The sequence below is a fragment of the Neophocaena asiaeorientalis genome, unplaced genomic scaffold (genome assembly GCF_003031525.2).
Source record: "Neophocaena asiaeorientalis asiaeorientalis breed wild unplaced genomic scaffold, Neophocaena_asiaeorientalis_V1.1 scaffold1090, whole genome shotgun sequence".
Classification (NCBI taxonomy): Eukaryota; Metazoa; Chordata; class Mammalia; order Artiodactyla; family Phocoenidae; genus Neophocaena; species Neophocaena asiaeorientalis.
Genome location: NW_020175322.1, coordinates 266,160 through 287,796, shown reverse-complemented (window position 1 = coordinate 287,796; position 21,637 = coordinate 266,160). Strand labels below are relative to the sequence as shown.

Genomic DNA, 21,637 nt, shown 5'->3' with positions numbered 1-21,637 from the left:
ATTTTGGGGAAGGATCCAGGCACTTCCATCCCTTCCAGAAAATACATACTGCCTTACCTGGTCATTTTACTGCCATTTGATCAAAGATTGTTCCCCATTGAGGAAATATGAGGTAGGTTAAAAACAACAACAACAAAAAGTGAGAATGTACTCCCTGGGCAAGCAGATGCAACTACTTCCTAAGCTACACAAGAACTGCTGAAATTCAGGGACTGCATCTGTTTAAAAAAATTGGTCTAAAATAATACGTAGCCCGGAATTCCCTGGCAGTCCAGTGGTTAAGAATCTGTGCTTTCACTGCCAAGGGCCCAGGTTCAATCCCTGGTCGGGGAACTAAGACCCCACAAGCCATGCAGTGCCACCAAAAAATGAATAAATAAATAAAATAATACTTAGCCAAATATTCAGTTGCATTACTTAGCAAATATTTGCTACATTTCTATTTGCTGAATATCTCATACAAGGCTCCACAAGAGGCACAGTTAAAATACAAAGATAAGTAAGTCAGGGATTTGCTTTCAAGAGGCTGGTCATCCAACCAAGGTAATAAAACATGTCAAAATTTCTTCCTTTTTAAATAGCAAACGTTGATTGAGTAAATATATGTTCTAGAACTGTCTAAGGGAGTTCTATACCTTATTTAATCCTCACAACCCTAAGAGATTGCCCGCATTTTACAAATGAGAAAACTGAGGCAAAAAGTTATGAAAATACTCAACGTTATATGGTTATTAAGTAGCACTGGCAGGGTCCAAATACAAATAGTCACCTCCAAAATATGAGCTTTTTAGTCACTATTCTATCTTGCTTCTCTTTTCAAAAAGAAAGAAAGAAATTAATATTAGTATTTGCTTTTAGAGAAAAATTGGAATTATACAGAAAAATAGAAAAGAACATAAACTCTCAAAGTCCTACCACCTAACAAAACAGCTGTTAAATATGCAAATACTACTCTTTAACTTCAACTATAATTATATTACAAGAAAGATATATCAATAGATACAGGGCTACAAGAGTTCAGAGGTAGGAAAGAGGATTTCCTGCTGGATCTTGAAGGACAAGGTAAGATGTGGATGTTGAGGCATTCCAGGCAAAAAGAACTGCAAGCACAGGAGCATGGACTCAAAGAGGCCCAGGACTTATTGGAGAAACAGCAAGAAGTTGTTTGGCTGGAAAATCACCTTAAGCAATGAAGCTAGAAAACTAAAGGCCAAGTCATAAAAAGCCTAGAATTCCTCTACCTTTCATCTTATCAGTACTGGTAATACCGCACTAATTACTGTTTATTCCTGTGTCAATCTCCTCTCTTAGTCTGGGAATTCCAGTCTATATCACCCTTCATTCATTGAGCATTTATTGTGTGCTAGGCACTGTGCTGAGCACTGGCGATGACAAATAAACAAGTTATGTTTTGCCCCCAAAGGAATTCACAGTCTAGTGGGGAAGAAAACGTAAGATAGTTCTGATGGAAAGATGAACAGTGTGGGTTTCCGTCACTTGCATCCAAACAAGCCTGGCTAAAGTAAACTATTATCAACATATCTGGCCATGGTTTCCCCTTCTCTGTGCCCTACTTGTACCCTATAGAAGCCAGATCACAGGGAGGGACAAAGAGGTTCTTGAAAAATAAAATCAGTGATCAAATCAGGAGTCTAGTGGGATGGGCCAGATAGAACTAAATGGCAAGTAAGATAATGATTGAAAAATGCCTGTGGGATTTGGAAACTGACACTGGAGAGCCTGGTGAGAGAATTTTCTGTGGGAGGGCAGGCACCCTGCAGAATGTGGACTGACTGGTGTTGAGGAACAAAAGAAATGGTAATGTTGTGGAGAGAGTGGATGAAGACTGTTATTGGACCAGGACCCTTTTTCAGATGGTCTCTTGGGGGCCTGAAGTAACTTAAAGGAAGATAAAAATGTATTTGTTTCAAAGGCCAATAAGCACATGAAAAGATTCTCAACATCAGCCAACAGGGAAATGCAAATCAGAATCAAGAGATACCAGTTCACACCCACTAGGATGGCTATAATCAGAAAAATACATAATAGCAAATGCTATCAAGGATGTGGAAATATCAGAACCCTCAGATATTGGCCAGTGGGAATGTAAAATGGTGCAGCCAATTAGGAAAACAATCTGTCAATTACCCCAAAGTTTAAACATATAGTTACCATATGACCCAGCCACTCCTAGGCATATACCCAAAAGAAAAGAACACATTTATCCACACAAAAACCAGTACAGGAATGTTCGTAGCAACAGTATTCATAATAGCCAAAAGTGGAAACAACCCAAATGTCCATCAACAGATGAATGGATAAACAAAACATGGTATATTCATACAATGGAGTAGTGTTCGTCCATAAAAAAGAAGGAAGTACTGATACATGCTACAACATGGATGAATCTGAAAAACATAAGAAGCCAGACACAAAACACTACATATTGTGTGGTTCCACTTAACATGAAATATCCAGATTAGGCAAATTCATATAAAAAGAAGGTACACTAGTTGTTGCTAGGTGTTGGGAGGAGGGAGGCATGGGGACTGCTAATGGGTACCGGTTTCTTTTTGCGGTGATGGAAAAAAATGTTCTAGAATCAGATAATGGTTATTGTTGCACAACTCTGAACACACACACATACACACACACAAAAACACAGGAGCGTACTTTTTAAAAGGGTGAATTTTATGCTATGTGAGTTAGAGCTCAACTTAAAAATCAAATTAAAATTAAAAAAATTTTTTGGGTAATTCCCTTGTCGGCCAGTGGTTAAGACTCGGCCATTTCACTGCCGTGGGCCTGGATTCCATCCCTGGTTGGGGAACTAAGACTCCGCAAGTAGCACAGCACGGCGGAAAGAAAAAAAATTTTGCCCTCACAGAGGCCCCTTGCAACCTAGTGAGATGGAACACGCAAGACATTAGCAACAATTCCAACCAAGCACAGGCTCAGCCGCTCTTCCAGTCCGAAGACCGCAATTCCACCACGCCTCCGGCAGCGGAAGTCCCGGCCTAGAGGCTGCTGATTGGCTGAGGCGGAGGAGCGGGCGGTGCGAAAAGCGGCCTCTCGAGACCCTCTCAGCGGGGAGGAGCAGAACGAAGCCTTAGCTCGCGAGATTTTGCTGGTTCCGCATTTTGGGTCTGTAAGGTGGGGGAGGGGGGAGAGGCGGGTGCAGTTGCTCTCACCTGCTTGCCCCAGCTCGATCCCGGCCCGGAGCAGCGGCGGCGCGGGCTTCCGCTGTCCGCTGGCTGAGGACCTTCAGCTCCCCCTTGGTCCCGCGCGGGCTCCGAATCCTGTCCGCGGCAGGGGCCAGCGGCCCCTCCCCTCCCCTCCGAGGATAGAAGATGAGCTTCCTCTTGTGAGTGTGGCCCGGTCGAGGGCTCCAGGACTGAGGGCCGAGGCCCGGGAGGGGCGGACGGGCGCCTGAGGCGAGGGCGGGTCCCCGGGGCCGGGGTCGGGTGCCCGGCGCTTGCTTTGCCCACGCTCTGGGTCACGGAGGAGGCTTGGATGTGGGCAGAAGCAGAGGGAGATGAAGGTCGAGGCAAAGGAAGCGGAGCGAGAAGGTTGGGGAGTAGAAAGGCCCTGAGGCCGGTAGTGCCTCCAGACTTTTCCGCCCGAGGGCACCTGAGGGCAGAGGGACGATCTGGGGGGTCTCAATTTGTCTTGAGTCTCGAGCCTTTTAGTAACGATGCATGCTGACTTAGCTTTTTACTCCACCGTACGTCCAGCTTTATTATCGTCAGTATTAAATTACCCCCGCGGAAGAATGCCGCCCCAGGAAAATGTGGGAGTGCCGCTGAAGTTAAGCTGCGGGCCTTGCATCCAATTCTGATTCAGCCCACTTTGTGAATTTGTATAATTAACTAACTTCTTTTTAACTCAGTAGAATCCTATTTTAGAGATAACGTCTGGGCCCAAAGGAGCCTTCAATGGGAAAGTTTGTAAATTCTCTGATGATTCTTAATCGCATTAAGGTTTGAGAAGCATTGCTCTAGCACCTTATTTTTCTCAGGTGGCTCTCTTTACCTAGCATGTTGCTTAAATATGTATTGTATGAGCGAATAAATAATCCATTTTCAGTTATGGGCATCACCCACATACTTGACATCTAAAATAATGTTTCATAACCAGAGTTTACGCCGTTTCTTACTGTGAGAAGTTTGGATTCTTTCTAGTATTTTGCTATTATAAAATAGGACTACTGAGACTATCTTTGTCTAAATCGCTTTTCCCCTCCTTTGGATTATTTTTTTAAGCGTATGGTCTTCAGAGTATGATTACCATTTAAAAAAATCTTTATGATTTATATTTTAATTGCAAATTTCCATATTACTAGAAACCACCACTACCCTCCCCCCACCCCCCAGTCTTCTTTTCTGTTTTGTGGATGCACAATTCTTATTTGCTTTTTGGACCTAAATGTGAGGCTCTTTATTTCTTTTAAACTTTGTTTTGTTGATGGACATTTGAGTTTCCACTTTTGGTTATTATGAATAATACTGCTATAAACTTGGACGTACGTGTGTGTTCCTTTCTCTTGGGAATTGCCTGGTTATGTGGTAACTATGTTTAACCTTTTGAGGAACTGCCAGAGTTTTTCAAAGCACTGCACCATTTTGCCTTCCCATCAGCACTGTAGGAGTTTCAATTTCCCCACACCCTCCCTAGCACTTGTTAATTGCATTTTTGATTATAGCCATCCTAAGTGGATGTGAAATGTATCTCATTGTGATTTTAATTGGCATTTCCTTAATGACTAATGATGTTGAGCATCTTTTCACGTGCTTATTGGCCATTTGTGTATCTTCTTTGGAGTAATGTCTATTCAGATCCTCTGACCATTTTTTAAATGGGGTTGTCTTTTTGGTTTTAAGTTGTAAAAATTCTTTATCCTGGATACAAGTCCCTTATCACATCTATGATTTGCAATATTTTCTCCTACTTTGTGGATTCTTTTCACTGTCTTGATGGTGCCATTTGAAGCACAAAAGTCTTAATTTAGATGAAGATCTTACTGAACCTTGAGACATCATTTCTTGCTAAGTACGGAAAATATTTAGCTACCTGTCATTCACAGCTTGTTTCTATTGAAAGGGCCATTCCCTCTAATTTAGTACTTCCTTATTAAATTTAGCTCTTTATCATGTTAAACACAAACTTTCCATATTTGATTTTTATTGTTTTCATAACTCCTTTTTACTTCATAATCAGTCTTATTTAAAATTCAAATTACCCAGGTAAAGTGAAAGTCCTCAGTTTTATTCCCTTCCCCTTCCTAGAAGTAATCACCACGATCAGTTTGATGGGTGACACTTTCTATGCATTTACAAAATGGGCTTCTGCTGTACATTTCCTTCTGTAATATGTTTAAGCATGTATTGAGATCTATTGGTGTGAATACAAGTACCTCTATCTTGTTATTCTTAACTACTGTATGGTATTCCATGATATAGATGTATCATAGTTATTCATTCCTCTACCAGTAAGCTTTAGGATCATTTCCAGGTTTTTCGCTATTAAAAATAATCTTGGGAAACACATCCTTATCCATATCGAGGAGAGACACCTAGAAGTAGAAGGGATGGATTGAGAAGCATTTCAGTGTTAATAGATATTGCCGTGTTGCCCTCTTAAAATGTTAATGCACTTTGACCATTAGCGAATTAAAGTACTAATTTCGCTCTACCCTATCCCACACTTAATGTAATTGTTCTGATTTCTGACAGGTTAAGGAAAAATAAATCTAATTTTAATTGAACAGCTTTTCATATGTTCACTTGTCATTCTGTTTTTCTTTCTGAATTGTGTATTCATCTCCTTAGCCCATTTTTCTAAAGCATTCTTTGCCTTTTTCTTAACAGATTATAAAAGCCCTTTATAATTTAGTTAATATTTTTAATATATGTTGCAAGTACTTTTTTTGGCTACTTGTCTCCTTGTTCTGAATTATTGAAGTTTTAATTGTTACCGTTAGAAAGCTGTCCATTTTTTTCTGGGCTTTGTGTCATGTTAGGAAGACCTTCCTTATGAATGGTGTGAGATAGGAATAAAAACTTGTTTCCCCCCCCCACCCCCAAAACCAGTTGTCTCATTTATTTTCCGTGCTATAAACTCTAAAATGTTAGTGCCACTTCTCTGGTTTGCTTTGATGGCATCACAAATATTTTGATACAGAAAACTGGATTTTTGAGCTATACGAACCTTAAAGCTAACACCCTCACAGCACTATTAGGTGAAAATTGAGGCCAAAGGAGGTTAGGTTTCTCAGGCAGTCACAGAGTTAGTGGCAGATCAAGAACTAGAATCCAGGTTTTTTCTTCTTTTGGTTAAGGTGCCCTTTCTGTTACACCAGACTGCTTCATGAGGCATAGTAAAATTGCCTTCTGTGTGAAATTGTGCTGCTAATCCTGTTTCTATGTAGGGGAAAAAATTTAACTCTTTCTTTTATTGTGTTTATTCTCTCCTCCCCTACCCCCCATCTTGGCACTTTTCAGGGAATATTTTTTAATTTCAAAACAATTTATATGCCTAAAATTGTCATTCTGCTTCCGGTCCTAAAAATTGATGTACTTTTACTTTTAACCTAACAGTAGTAGCCGCTCTTCTAAAACATTCAAACCAAAGAAGAATATCCCTGAAGGATCTCATCAGTATGAACTCTTAAAACATGCAGAAGCAACTCTAGGAAGTGGGAATCTGAGACAAGCTGTTATGTTGCCAGAGGGAGAGGACCTCAATGAATGGATTGCGGTTAACAGTAAGTTCTTAATAACTTTCAACTTTACTGGTTTATAAGAAGATTTTGCTAAAATCTTTTTGTTAATGAACTTTCTTATGGATGTAGCTGTCTTAGTAAAACAGATTATCTGTAAAGAAACATGTAAGTGCAAATACATCCAAAGTGTGTTCTCTTCAGAGTGTACCTGATTGTAGCTTGTGTGGTTAAATAGAGAGAGAAAAGTACTCTGGGGTTATCTCTGAGGAGAATGGTCTGAATTGCTGAGTAAGGTCAAATGAAAGATTGATAAATACAAAGATTCTACCTGTGGTGGACATGACTTTGTAGGAATCTATCTTCATAGTTGTGCCCCCACTCCCAGCAGCTTTCATCTGCCTGTGTATACAGAAAAGTCAAGTGCAGTTGTTATGGTCAGTCACTTGATTATTGTGAGTTAGGAGTAGTCAGAAGAAAATTGAGAGATTGGGAGAAAACAGAGGGACCCATGAGCTGAAAGTCACTCTGAATTCAAGCAGTAAGGGCATGACATGGAAGGATATGCTGAGGCTAGAGGTTTGAATATTAGTGTCTATCATTTCTGAGATGAGATCAGTTCTGGATGATAGGGTTTAAGTCTATTAGGAATTTTAGTTGTTCCAGGAATCTTTAAAATTTTTTTTTTTTTTTTTTGCCGTACGCAGGCCTCTCACTGTTGTGGCCTCTCCCGTTGCGGAGCACAGGCTCCGGACGCACAGGCCCAGCGGCCATGGCTCACGGGCCCAGCCGCTCCGCGGCATGTGGGATCTTCCCAGACCAGGGCACGAACCCGTGTCCCCTGCATCGGCAGGTGGACTCTCAACCACTGCGCCACCAGGGAAGCCCTGTACATATGTTTCTTGAATCTCTTAATTCACAGCTTGCCCTTCATTGCAGTTATTATTCCTTGCTCTTTTTGTTGTTGTTGAAGAAACCAGTTTCTTTTCTACAGAATGAATTTTGCTGATAACATCCCCAAGGCATCCATTATCTTGTTCTTTTTTTTGCTGTAAATGTTAAATCTAGAGCAGCACTGTCCAAGAGAACTTTCTGTGATTAGGCAAATGTTGTATATCTTCACTGTGGCCATTTAGCACTTGAAATGTGGCTACTGTGACTGGAAATGAATTTCAAATTTAACTTCATTTTAACGTAAATTGCCCTGTGTGACTAGTGGCTACCATGTTAGAACAGATGTGGAGCTTTGATCAGATTCAGGTTTGATTTTGTTTAACACTACTTCGTAGGTGGTGGTATATACTTCCAACAGTGTAGATATTTCCATAGTGTCTAGTTGTCTTTTTATGTGGTATTCAACTGTTGATAATCATTGCCTTGGTCAGTGTGGTCCAATAGAAATAAATATATTGTGAGCTACAAATGGAATTTAAAATTTTCTAGTAGCCACATTAAGAAAACTTTTATTTTTCTCAGCTCATTAAAAAGCCATTATTCATATTACTAAGAGAAAAAAAGATCAGGTGTAGAACTATGTAATGTGTTATCTTTGTGTTAGATGGGATAAAGAAACATAGGGGGCACGACACAGAAAAACTTAGTATAGTAGTTACCTGTGTGTAGGGGGGAAGTTGGAGTGGTTGGAACTTAGATTTTTCACTGTATATTTTTATCTATCTTTTGGCATGTGAACCATGTGACATATTATCTATTCAGAAAAGACCCCTTTTTTGTAACCTTATTCAAATTATTATCTTTCATTCTTTCTTTTGATTTCTCTTAAATTGAAGTACAGTTGATTTATAGTGTTGTGTTAATTACTGCTATACAGCAAAGTGATTCAGTTATACATATACATACATCTTTTTTTATGTTCTTTTTCATTATGGTTTACCATAGGATATTGAATATAGTTCTCTGTGCTATACAGTAGGACCTTGTTGTTTATCCATTCTATATATAAAAGCTTACATCTGCTAACCGCAGCCTCCCACTCCATCCCTCCCCCAGCCCCTTCCACCTTGGCAACCACCAGTCTGTTCTCTATGTCCATGATTCTGTTTCTGATTCATAAATAGGTTCATTTGTGCCATATTTTATTTTATTTTTAAATTTTTATTATTTTTTAAATTTATTGATTTTAATTATTTATTTTTGGCTGCATTGGGTATTCGGTTGCTGTGTGTGGGCTTTCTCTAGTTGCAGTGAGCGGGGGCTGCTCTACATGCGGTGTGAGGGCTTCTCATCCTGGTGGCTTCTCTTGTTGCAAAGCACAGGCTCTAGGCGTGGGAGCTTCATTAGTTGTGACACGTGGGCTCAGTAGTTGTGGCTCGCGGGCTCTAGAGCGCAGGCTCAGTAGCTGTGGCTCACGGGCTTAGTTGCTCCGCGGCACATGGAATCTTCCTGGACCAGGGATTGAACCCATGTCTGCTGCACTGGGCAGGTGGATTCTTAACCATTGTACCACCAGGGAAGCCCCTGTGTCATATTTTAGATTCCACATATAAGTGATGTCATATGGTATTCGTCTTTCTCTTTCTGACTTACTTCACTTAGTATTATAATCTCTAGGTCCATCCACATTGCTGCAAATGGCATTATTTTGTTCTCTTTTTTTTTGGCTGCACTGTGAGGCATGTGGGATCTCAGTTCCCTGACCAGGGATTGAACCCATGCCCCCTGCATTGAGAGTGTGGAGTCTCAACCACTGGACCGCCAGGGAAGTCCCATATTTTGTTCTTTTTTTATGGCTGAGTAATATTCCATTGTATATATGTACCACATCTTTATCCATTCATCTGTTGATGGACGTTTAAGTTGTTTCGATGTCTTGGCTATTGTGACTAGTGCTGCTATGAACATAGGGGTGCATGTATGTTTTTGAATTATAGTTTTGTCCAGATATATGCCCAGGAGTGGGATTGCTGGATCATGTGGTAACTCTATTTTTAGTTTTCTGAGGAACCTCCATACTGTTTTCCACATTGCCTGCACCAATTTATTGATACATTCCCACCAACGGTGTAGGAGGGTTTCCTTTTCTCCACATCCTCTCCAGCATTTGTTATTTGTCGACTTTTTAATGATGGCCATTCTGACTGGTGTGAGGTGGTACCTCATTGTAGTTTTGATATGCATTTCTCTAATAATTAGCAATGTTGAGCATCTTTTCATGTGTCTGTTGGCCATCTGTATATCATCTTTTATTCTGAAGGCATCTGTTGACCTTCAGCTTTCAATTTTTCTTTGAGACTTAATGCTCTAATCAACTGTTCTCAAACCTTTTGGTTCCAGGATCCCTTTATTCTCTTAAAAATTATTGAGAACCTTAAAGGGCTTTTAATTATGTGGGTTATATTTAGTGATACTGTGTTAGAAATTAAAACTGAGCAAGTTTAAATACTTATTTTAAAATACATGCTAACATAAATATATTTTTATGAAAAATGACTATTTTCCAAAATAAATTTTAGTGAGAAGTGTGGCATTGTTTTACAGGTTTGCAAATCTTATTTAATGTCTGACTTAATAGGAGGTTGGCTGGATTCTCATATCTGCTTCTGCATTCAGTCTGTTGTGATGTCGTACATTATGGAGCCTCTGGACAACTCCACCGTGCCTCCTGAGAGAGAGTGAAAATTCAGAGCAATTAAAATGTTTCTGACCTCACAGATTCCCCTCTGAAACAGGGGATCTCTGGACCGTATTTTGAGAACAGATCAATAAACCAGCACACCATCTGGGCACACTCTTTGTTTTGAATGAATTGAATGCCTAAGTATTACTTTCTTAGAAACATGACTAATTTAAGAGGAAGGTTTATAAGTGAGGGAGTTTTGTATAAAATTCCTTTTGACATGGTGGAATATTGATTTGTTTTCTAAGAAACTTGGAAAAGCCCTAGTTGATTTTTTAGGTAGTCTTTTAGATGGGGAACTAAGACATTTTTAAAAAAGCTTGCCAAGGCTTATGTAGTTCTCTTTGCACAGAGTAATATGTTTCACTCAGTTAAGTTCATTTCTTACCCCCTTCCCCTTCTGTTTTCTTCCAGATCTAGCTGAAGCTCCTTTAGGAAGTACTCCTTGACTATCTCAGCTCCTCGAGATGTTGCCTTTTCTCTGAACTCTTCTAGCACTTATTGTTGGCCTTTGTATGCTATTTTCTTATATGTTGTATTACTCCTCTCTTTTAATTTTGTCCCTTTTGTTAGCTGGAGACTCTAGGGGAAGGGGCATTATCTCCTGTCTTTTTTATGTCCTCAATATGCACTAGGTCTCAATTTTTTATGATGAACTAGATTTTTTAAATGCCCGACACAGCTGATACACCTCCCTCCCAGTATATTCCGCAACGATTTTTTTCTCTTTCCCAACACAAATGATATTGTCTGGTCCAGATTGGTAAGAAGCTATGGATTTTTTTCATTTGCTTGTATATGATCAAATTGTATATTCTAATGTAATAATCACCATTACGTTAGAATTATCCCTAATATTTTCCTGCTTACAGGCTGTTTAAAAGCTTAGTATATTAAAAGTTAATGTCTATTAAAAGTTAACTTTACTTAGGTGTAACCACTTAGAGAATTTATGTGCCCCTGGATTGTTGAATCTCCTGAGGATTCTTGGCTGAATCCTCCGACTGAGAGGTCTGATGTTTTGTTGTGTTTACACAGACATTTTAACGCAGTTTTGCTATTATCTTTCCAGCTGTGGATTTCTTCAACCAGATCAACATGTTATATGGAACTATCACAGAATTCTGCACTGAAGCAAGCTGTCCAGTCATGTCTGCAGGTCCAAGGTACATATACTGGCTATTATATAGGTATTTGAATTATTACCAAATAAAGCTAATCACCAATTGATATAAATTAAATAATAAAGACTTGTTTTTCAAAAAAAAATAAAAATAAAGACTTGTTTTTCTTACCCATTTGCTTGTGAAAACAAAAAGTTTACCTATAAGCTTTTAGTTATTAAATAGTTTGGTATGTGGTACCCAGTATTTTGATTTTTTATAATTGCATTATATTAAGTATGAATATTCAGTAGTAGGATTGACAGTAAAGAAATTTGAGGTAGGATTATCTTGCTTTTACAAAAGTTAGTTTTTTCAATTTTATTAATATTTATGGTTCTGTTTCTGGATTTTAAATTAATTTCTTGGAAGAGTTTTTAGTTGACCCTTTAATATTTGATTTTTTTGTTGTTGTGCTTTTTACTGTTAGTTACCTCCAAACTGTGCTGCTTTAGTTATCTGGCTTAAAAATGCTAGATTAAAATTTTTTTGACTATCATAAATTTCTAGAAATGTTGAAAAAGAGATGGAACTCTTTATCACCCATAAAGTTAAGATGTGATGGAATTAACATTTTAGTGTGTCCTTCCGGCCTTTTTTCCTATAACAAATGATTGATTTTATGTGATGACAGATGGTAGCAAGATATTTACCTCTTGGGAAAAAAATAGTCCTTTCTGAATTTGCTATAGATGTAAAGGAAAAAAAGGTCCCCAATGAGTTTGAGTCCTATTTTTATTATGTTATTTTAGGAGAGATGTTTTTTATTTTGTGAAGTGTTAAGTTTTATTCCTCAAACTATCTTTGGCTTAAATGCTTCACACAGTGAAGTTTTGATTAAGTCTTATTAATCATTCTAGCTCAGCAAAGGTGAGGTAGAAAAAGATGCATGCGTTAGATTGTTTCTTTAAAACCCTCTCCAAGAAACAGGGTTTTATAATCTTGGCTCTGTTGATGATTACTTAATGGCCAACAAGCTCAGAATGTGGTGGATCCATCAGCACCTTACCCAGTCCTCAGCACCCTCTGTCTAACAGACAGGAATGCAGTTCCTTTGTCTTTCTCAGGGCTGTGTTGTAAAACAGATTCTGGCACAGCCAGCTGCCACACTGGCTTCCTTTTCTTTTCCATTTATTACCATCACATTTCAGAATACAGTGTGACTATGGTCGGCCCTCCGTATCCATGGTTCCTCTGCATCTACAGATTCAACCAACCGTGGATCTTGTAGTATTTACTATTGAAAAATATCTGTTTGTAAGTGGACCTTGTGTGGTTCAAACCCACATTGTTCAAGGGTCAACTGTACTTTTACAGGGAACTCTCAAGTAATCTTCAGTAGAACTTTAGGTAATTTACTAAAAATATATACTATACTATACTATAGTACTATATATATAACTTCTGTTGACAAACTGTGAACCTACTTTGATTACAAGTTGCAACATGTTTTTGAACACTTTATCACTAAAACTTTTTTCTCTCCAGATATGAATATCATTGGGCAGATGGTACTAATATTAAAAAGCCAATCAAATGTTCTGCACCAAAATACATTGACTATTTGATGACTTGGGTTCAGGATCAACTTGATGATGAAACTCTTTTTCCTTCTAAAATTGGTGAGTTAATGTTGTAGAACTAATTTTCTTTTTAAAAGATAAATGTGTTATTGTCTTTTTAATGCTCTATTACTATAAAAAAATGTAATAAAGACTGCCAAATTCCTCTCCAAAAAGTTTGTGAATGTGTACTCCTTCCAGCCATGTTTGTGTCTGCCTGTGTTTCTTCATCAGTACTACTTGTTACTCAGTTTTTCATCTTTTCTAATATGGGTAAATAAATTTCTAGTATAATGTACATTCTAAAAAATATCAATAACAGTGAGCATTTTTTGGTTTATTGATCCTTGTGTGTTTTCTGTTTATATCCTTTTTCTATTTCTTTATGTTAAGGTTATTAGCTCTTTGTCATGCACGTTGTGTGTATTTTTTCCCTGGGTTGCCGTATTGTCTTGTTTATGAGGTTTTTTTTCTATGTATAATGTTCTTATTTTGACCTATTAATCTTTCCCTTTATGATGTCTGGATTTTAATACAATGATTAGAAGGGATTTTCCTACTTACAGATTATAAAATATTTGTCCATGCTTTTATTTAGTACTTTTGTGGTTTTGTTTTTACATTTTATTTTAATCTTTGTTCTGTCAGGAATTTTTTCTCAATGCTCCCTTTACTTTTTTCCAACTATAAATGCTAGTTTGTCCAGTACCATTTATCGAATACATGTGTCTTTTATCCCCTCATTATCATATGTGTACACCAAATTGACATATATCTTGGAGTCTTTTAATCTCTTTATCTATTGTTTTAGAAATTCCACACTGTTTTAATTACCATGGCTATGTATCTTTGAACATTTTGTAGGGCTAGTCTCTCTTCCTTGCTCTTCTTTTTCAGAATACTTACAGCTATTCTGGAAAATTTGTTCTTCCAAAGAATTTAGAAACATTTTGCAAGGCAAAAAGAAAAAAACTGAGGTTTTTTATTATGATTTCATTCAATTTGGGGATTCTCGTTCTCTTGACAATACTGAGTCTTCCTATCCAAGAACAATTCATATTCATTTATTCATGTCTTTTAATTATTTATTTCCTCGTGTAAGATTCTGTAATTTACTTTATGCTAGTCCTTCAGGTTTCTTAAGTTTATTCCTAGGCACTTAATGTTTTTATTGATAATCTGGTTTCTAACTGGTTATTGTTTAGTATATAGGAAAACTATTCTGATTGTTTCTTTTGGATTGGTTTTCTTTTTTTTTTTTTTGCGTTACGCGGGCCTCTCACTGTTGTGGCCTCTCCCGTTGGGGAGCACAGGCTCCGGACGCGCAGGCTCAGCGGCCATGGCTCACAGGCCCAGCCGCTCCGTGGCATGTGGGATCTTCCCGGACCGGGGCACGAACCCATGTCCCCTGCATCGGCAGGCGGACTCTCAACCCCTGCGCCACCAGGGAAGCCCTGGATTGGTTTTCTTGAGTTTTTAAAGTATATAGTTACATCATACTAAGATAATATTAATTTCACCTCTTCTTTTCTGATAAATATACTACTTGTGTAACTCTTATCTCATTGCAATAACTAGTACTTCCAGAGCAGTACTGATTAATGGTGATGATGGCAAACATCCTTTTCTTGTTTACTTTTATGTGAGTGCTTCTAGTATTTCAGCATTAAGTAGGAATCTTGCTTTTGGTTAGAGGTATGTGAATTTTAAAAAATCAATTTGGTTATAGGGTTTTATCAGATACTCTTCTAGTATCTGTTGTTGATCATAAGGTTTTCTCCATTTTTTTTTAATGTTCTGCTGCAAGGGTATTTTTTTTATTTCTGCTATTTTGATTAAGATTTTGGCATTGGTATTCATGGATGTGATTGGTCCTTGTCACTTTCAGTATAAGGATATCTTATGAACAACATATTGTTGGATTCTGTCTTGTCTGTTCAGGCTGTTATAACAAAAAATACTGGAGACTGGAGGGCTTATAAGCAATAGAGATGTATTTCTCACAGTTCTGAAGTCTGCAAGTCCAAGATCAGGAGCCAGCATGGTCAGGTTCTGTCATAGGTCCTCTTCCTGGTTTACAGATAGCAAAAAGCAGTGTTTTTGTTGTATCCACACATGGCAGAGAGGGAAATCATCTTTGTCGAGTTTTTTCTTATAAGGGCACTAATCCTATTCATGAGGGCAGATGCCCTATGACCTAATCACCCCCAAAGGCCCCACCTCTTAGTACCATCATCTAGGGGGTTAGAATTTCAACATGATTTTGAGGGAGACACAAACATTCAGAACATAGCAGATTCCTTTTTGAAGTCTAATCAGAGGCTCTTTCAGGAGAAAAATTTATATCATGTTGTTGTGTTTGGTCTGTTTGTTTTTGGTCAACTTTTCCGTTCTATAAAACCTTCTGTTTCCTTTCTCATAGATCCTTTATTGTGTATTGGGTGTGCCTGAATGTTAAATTCAGCTTGGAAAGTGCTGCTTAGATTAAAACAAATCACTTGTATTTCTTTATTAAAGTCTCCCTCTTATGGAGGTAAAGAATACTTTTGTCATTATTCTCTTTCCTCGGCTTCCCAATTCTTCAGTATTTTATCCTAATGTTCTGGAATTCTTTCCCCCTTCATTAGGCTATTATCCAGAGCTTACTTATGCTAATTATTTATTCTTATTAGACAAAACTGTCTATTATTCATTTTTAAACAAATATCCAACTTATTAATGTCTTTTTTCCTTTGGTTTTTTTTAATTCTTTTTTTTAAATTCTTAATGTTCTTTTTAATAGCATGGGGCCCATTTGCGAATTCAGAGAGAAAAAGGATTTGACTTAAATCCATCTTTTCAGTACATGAATATAAGACCAAGTCCAGAAAAAACATGTCCATAAGCCCCAGAATAATGTGTGAAAAGGCAAGTTGTTACCAAGACTAAGGGTGGGGGGTGGGGACACACACACACACACACACACACACACACACACACACATCAGCTAACAAGAGCAAACTCTACTAAATTTCAAGCTATTAAGGACTGGTTGAGAAATAAAGAATACAAAATGCAGGGAAGGAGAAAGTGACAGCCTTTGTTTTCTGAAAGATTAGAGAAAAGAATATGTTCAAGAGTAGTGTAGTGGAATAGACCTTTAAGGCCAACTAATCTAGGTTATATTGGAAGCAGATGCCTTCTTATGTATTTGTTAGCTATACACAGTGCCAGTTGTATTGTCTTTCTCCTGTCCCTGTTTTCTAAGAAACATTGGTCTTGTCAACCAAAATTCTCAGGAATGCAACCAGTCACATCCCCACCTGCAGTGCTTGGAGAGAGATGACTAAGTCCTCTCCCAGTTCTTTTCTAAGGAAAAATAAGGAGGTGCCATTCCTCCCCTTTACAGAAAGTATTATTCCCCTTCTTAGACTATAGGAAAATGAAAATAGCACTTTAAAAAATTAAATAAAAAGTTGGGGACTCCTAGTTTAAGAAGGAAAACTGGCTTTTCAGAGTACTTCAGAAGAGGAAATACTTTTTTTTTTTTTTTTTTTTGCGGTACGCGGGCCTCTCACTGTCGTGGCCTCTCCCGTTGCGGAGCACGGCCTCCAGACGCGCAGGCTCTGCGGCCATGGCTCACGGGCCCAGCCGCTCCGCGGCATGTGGGATCTTCCTGGACCGGGGCACGAACCCGTGTCCCCTGCATCGGCAGGCGGACTCTAAACCACTGCGCCACCAGGGAAGCCCCGAGGAAATACTTTTTATTTGTAGACAGTAGATAATAATGACTCAAAGTGTGCCTTTCTTTTTTTTTTTGCTCGGGAGAGTTTCCAGTCCTGGTTGAGTGTGTATGTGTTTGTGTAAAAAAATTTTTTTAGAGTTAAAAATTGCAAAAAGTAAAAATTTTCTATTTATGGTCAAAAATACTTATTCTCCAGGAGTTCCCTTGTGGTCCAGTGGTTAAGACTCCATGCTTCCAGTGCAGGGGGCGTGGGTTCAATCCCTGGTTGGGGAACTAAGATCCCAACATGCCATGACGTGCAGCCAAAAAAAAAAAAAAAACTTGTTGCATTTAATTTTAGGAAGAAACTCTCCTGTATTAAACAACTAAAATTGTTTTTGATTCCTCCTCATCTTGCATAACTTGATACCTGTGTCTACTATTCTAAGGCAGTCAGGAAAAGTGTGGTATGTGAGGATACCTCATGTACTTAGGTTTGGGGGGGTTCCCTTGCCTTTTAAAAAAAAATGGAAATAGGCTTGTATTTGTGAATTTGTGTATTGGAGTTGCTCATTTCAGCATCTAAACTTTTCTGCTATTTTTCTTGAATTGATAAAAGACTGATTGATACATACCTATATTACAGGTGTCCCATTTCCTAAAAACTTTATGTCTGTGGCAAAGACCATTCTAAAGCGTCTGTTCAGGGTTTATGCCCATATTTATCACCAGCACTTTGATTCTGTGATGCAGCTGCAGGAGGAGGCCCACCTCAACACCTCCTTTAAGCACTTTATTTTCTTTGTTCAGGTAAGTTGAACCACGTTGACTTTTGTGTCCTTTGACCTGGACATATCCGGATTGGTAGTTTATATAGAGTAATTTTTAGAGTCTTATTTATGGATGTAGAGCTAAGCATGCAGGGTTCTCGTGTTTTGTTCCCTTTTCCATGTTTATTTCTTTGATGTGCATAGCAGCATAGAAACCATTACCCCCATTTTGGACCTTTTGCCTCTGGAGAGACCTGCCCCAGGTCTCTGGTTAAGATATGACAAGAAGCACCAAACACTCAAGAAAGCTTGTCCATACCCTCCTGTTCCATCGCCACTGCTGGGTAAAGGGGTGCCATGGGAAAACATCTATGGTTGGGTTGTTTCATGAGACGTCTACGCCTAAAAGAGAAACTTTTGGAAGAACTCATTAGCTACTATCTTGGGTTAAGTTTCCAGAAGTCCACTTCAGGCCAAATCTTACAAAGCCAGCAGCTAGAAACTTCAAAAAGAACCACCCTCTTCAGAGGTGTGGCCTATTTCCTTATGGGCCCTTAGTTGGAATTAGAACTTTTTAAAGTCAAAATAATTCTCACTGTTTGAAAAAGATATCAAAGAATAGGGACTCGTTAGCCTAACTTTCGAGATATATAATTCTATATGTAAAATATAAATATGTCTCTCTAGATATTTTGGAGGGAAAGCAGGTAGTTTTATAGTAGATATTGTATGTCACAATTCTATGTACCACACAAAGGAGAATGTACTGTGCTCTCTTCTTTGTTTTCCTTCTGAGATTATTGCATGGCATAGATAGAGTGTAGATATAGATATACGAAAGTAAAAGGTCTGCTGCCCCAGATGAGGCCACTATCAATGATTCAGTGTATAGTTTTCAGATAATTTCTGTGTAAATGCAAACATTATACGATTTTGATTTTACACAGGATCATGCTAATATGTACGGTTGCTTATTTATTAAGTCCCCTGTATTTTAAAACGGAGTAAAAATGACCCCATTTTAAAATGTTCATAGAGATTATTTCATCATTCTTTTGGATTTCAGAAAGCTAGGGTTGGGAAGCCCTTCTCAATGACATTTATAGAGTTTTAATTTTAGATCTGTTTTTAAATTTTATTTTTCTTCTTTATTTTAGGAGTTTAATCTGATTGATAGGCGTGAGTTGGCACCTCTTCAGGAATTAATTGAGAAGCTTGGATCGAAAGACAGATAAATTTTTCTTCTAGAACAGTTACCCTCTTGCTTCATCTACTGCTAGAGCTATCTTGTTGCTTTCTGTTATAGACTAGTGATACAAACTTTAAGAAAACAAGATAAAAAGACACCTGTTGTCTGTGTCTACTGATAAAATTGTCCCAAAGGTAGGTTGGCCTAATACCTTCAGAGTGAGAAATTCAGGACACAGCTGAATCTGAGGCACTGTGTGACCACTGCTGTTACTGCCATAGAGCCATACTTGGTTGTAGAATGTGAGGACTAACCTGGTTTATTAGTTTACTTACTCTTTTACTGAAGAAGATGATCGACTCTGTTTCAGGTGACAGCATGATGGATATTAAGAATTTCCAATAATTTATTAACAGGTTTCCAGAACAAATTTCCTAATAATGCAATCACAGATCAGTTTTATTCTGCTTTTATTTTACAAATAGAAGAGGTGTTCTAAAATTTCCTTAAGATTTAGAACATTTGTGTCACTTTGGATAACCTTGTAGTTTGAAGTTTGTATGCTAGTGTTTTTATAGGTAAGATTATATATATGTATATTTTTTCAAAATCCATGATTGCAGTTTAAATCATCATATGACATGTGGTATGGGAGTAACCAAAGTTATTTCTAAAAGGACTTTATTTTTTAATCTTTATTTGGGATTTTATTCACATAAACCTATCTAAATTTTTAGTGTGTGTGTATCAAATAATTTTTTTAAGGCATCTAAGGATCATCTTGCAGATTTTTATTTTGAAATGCTTCATTCAGATTAATTTTAATATGTAGGTTTTGGCTGAGGAAAGAAAAACTTCCAAAAAATTATGACAAATTTGGGTCTCATAAACCATTATTTTCATTCATGTTTGTTTCAGAGGCCTTAAAATTTGGATAGGAGAATGGAAGAAAGTACTCAGAGTACTTGACTATTTTATTTTGAGTTTTCCTTTAAAAAGAAACTACTTTTATACGTTTTTATTGTGACTTGAGACTTAGTTAAGTGTAGTGTAGAAATGCACGAACCTTATCCCGATAAGGATAAAACGTAAGGAAAACCACAATAAAAAACCTTGAAGGTGTACACATTTTATAACCCAGCTAAAAATTTGATGTGCTGCCTGTTCTTTAATGTGTGTGTGTGTTGGGCGAAGGGGGGTAATATGTTTAAAGGAGACAAAATGGGATAAGTTAAAAAAAAAAAAAAAGAAAACTTCATCTGTTAATAGTCAAAGGATGGATTGGGATTTTATTCTGTTTTGTTTCTGTATTAAAACTTGAAATTATTCTGTTTCTATTGGGATAAAAAGAATCTTTAGCGAAGAAAAGGTCTAATTTTCTTTAGGTTTCTAAGATTTAGACTGTTTAAAATGTAATGAGGCACACATATTACTAAAGACTTGCCAGACTGGCAACACTTTAATTTCATCAATGTTCTTCGTTTCAGAGCTATGATTTTTTTTTTGCAAAGTACTCACCATCTTCCATCTTGATACCTTTGGTTAAGGTTAAATTTGATAGGGTTTTATTTTTATTATTCCACTAGAATGTAAAGAAAAGAATTGCTTAGAAACTCCATTTTTGTAATAATCCAGTTTCAATAAATTCTTAAATATATGTAGAATTTTAAAGGAAACAAAACATTTTATCTGATTTAGGCTGAAACCGTACATCGTTGTTTTGGGAAATAAAGAGTAGAAAAATCCCTTATGAAAAAAAAGAGAAAGGCCCTCTATGAAGCATTCCATAATCCATGTTTTAAGAATATCCAAAGTCCCTGTCACGCATTCTGTATGTTTATGTTGATCATTTCCAAACAAGAAAGACGGTTTTTACATGCCACCTAGAATGTTACTGACTCTTGACTTTGAACATTGTTGGCTTTAAGTATGCAAGGAATGAAATATTTCTCACCTAGGATTGTACTTTCATCATTTCTAATATTTCACATATCATCAAACAAAAGGGTTCTCACTTTTCTCCATTTATTTTCAGTGGTAGAAATCCTCCCTCTCTTCATGACTCAGCCCTAAAACTAACTAAAGATGGCCACATTTAGGACAGTAGTAGACGCAGCTTAATAATGGGACATAAATTTTAAAATTTGTTGGTAATTTGGGAATTCAGGTAATTCAGAATGTCCTTTTTTTTAAAAAAAAATAAAAGCATTACTAGGTTCCCAAGCTAATCTGGCTTAACCAACAATGCATCTAAACATTGGTGTTAACATTATTTGTTTACATACAAGGCCAGGGAGTTGAGAACAGGAGAGTTGGAGGAAGGGGAGAGAATAGGGAGAGGATGACACCTTTCTGACTTGGCTGGAGGGCCAACCTTTGATTAAAGTTGGAAGAAATCAGTCTCTCTTTGACTCCTCTCAATCTTGATTTATCTCCCTGAGTAACACTCACTCCCCTGGCTCCTCGTAATCAGAAGTCATCTCTCAGTGTCTGATCACTGCCCTTCACACCTGACTAAAATCATGGGTTGGACAGTACTTGCTAAATTATGCAGTTAATCCTATGGTGCTTTAATTTCCAGGCCTTTAAAAAAAACTTCTGGCCTGGAAAGTTTTTTTTAAAGGCCTGGAAATTAAAGCACCATAGGATTAACTGCATAATTTAGCAAGTACTGTCCAACCCATGATTTTAGTGCAGGTTTTTGTTTAAATAGTGCAACTTCCTTGTACTACAGTTTTTGTATTGACAGCCAAATGTATCCTTTATTCTCCAAACTGTGAATAAAGTGATTTTTAGTGCGCTGCCAGCTAACAAAGTATTTCCTTTCATCTTAGACTTGTAGGTCCCTAGCTCATATAGCTGCTTGAGAAATGCACATCTGTATTCATCATTACA

General features: G+C 37.6%; 1 protein-coding gene across 1 annotated transcript; it reads left to right on the top strand.

Moving 5' to 3' along the window:
* Window positions 1-3,130: 3,130 nt before the first annotated feature.
* MOB1A (MOB kinase activator 1A) lies at window positions 3,131-19,990 on the top strand. Its single transcript, XM_024765660.1, has 6 exons — window positions 3,131-3,364; window positions 6,597-6,763; window positions 11,428-11,521; window positions 13,007-13,140; window positions 17,430-17,593; window positions 18,711-19,990. The coding sequence occupies exons 1-6, from the start codon at window positions 3,351-3,353 to the stop codon at window positions 18,786-18,788; spliced, it is 651 nt and encodes a 216-aa protein (XP_024621428.1). The 5' UTR covers window positions 3,131-3,350; the 3' UTR covers window positions 18,789-19,990.
* The last annotated feature ends 1,647 nt before the right edge of the window (window positions 19,991-21,637 follow it).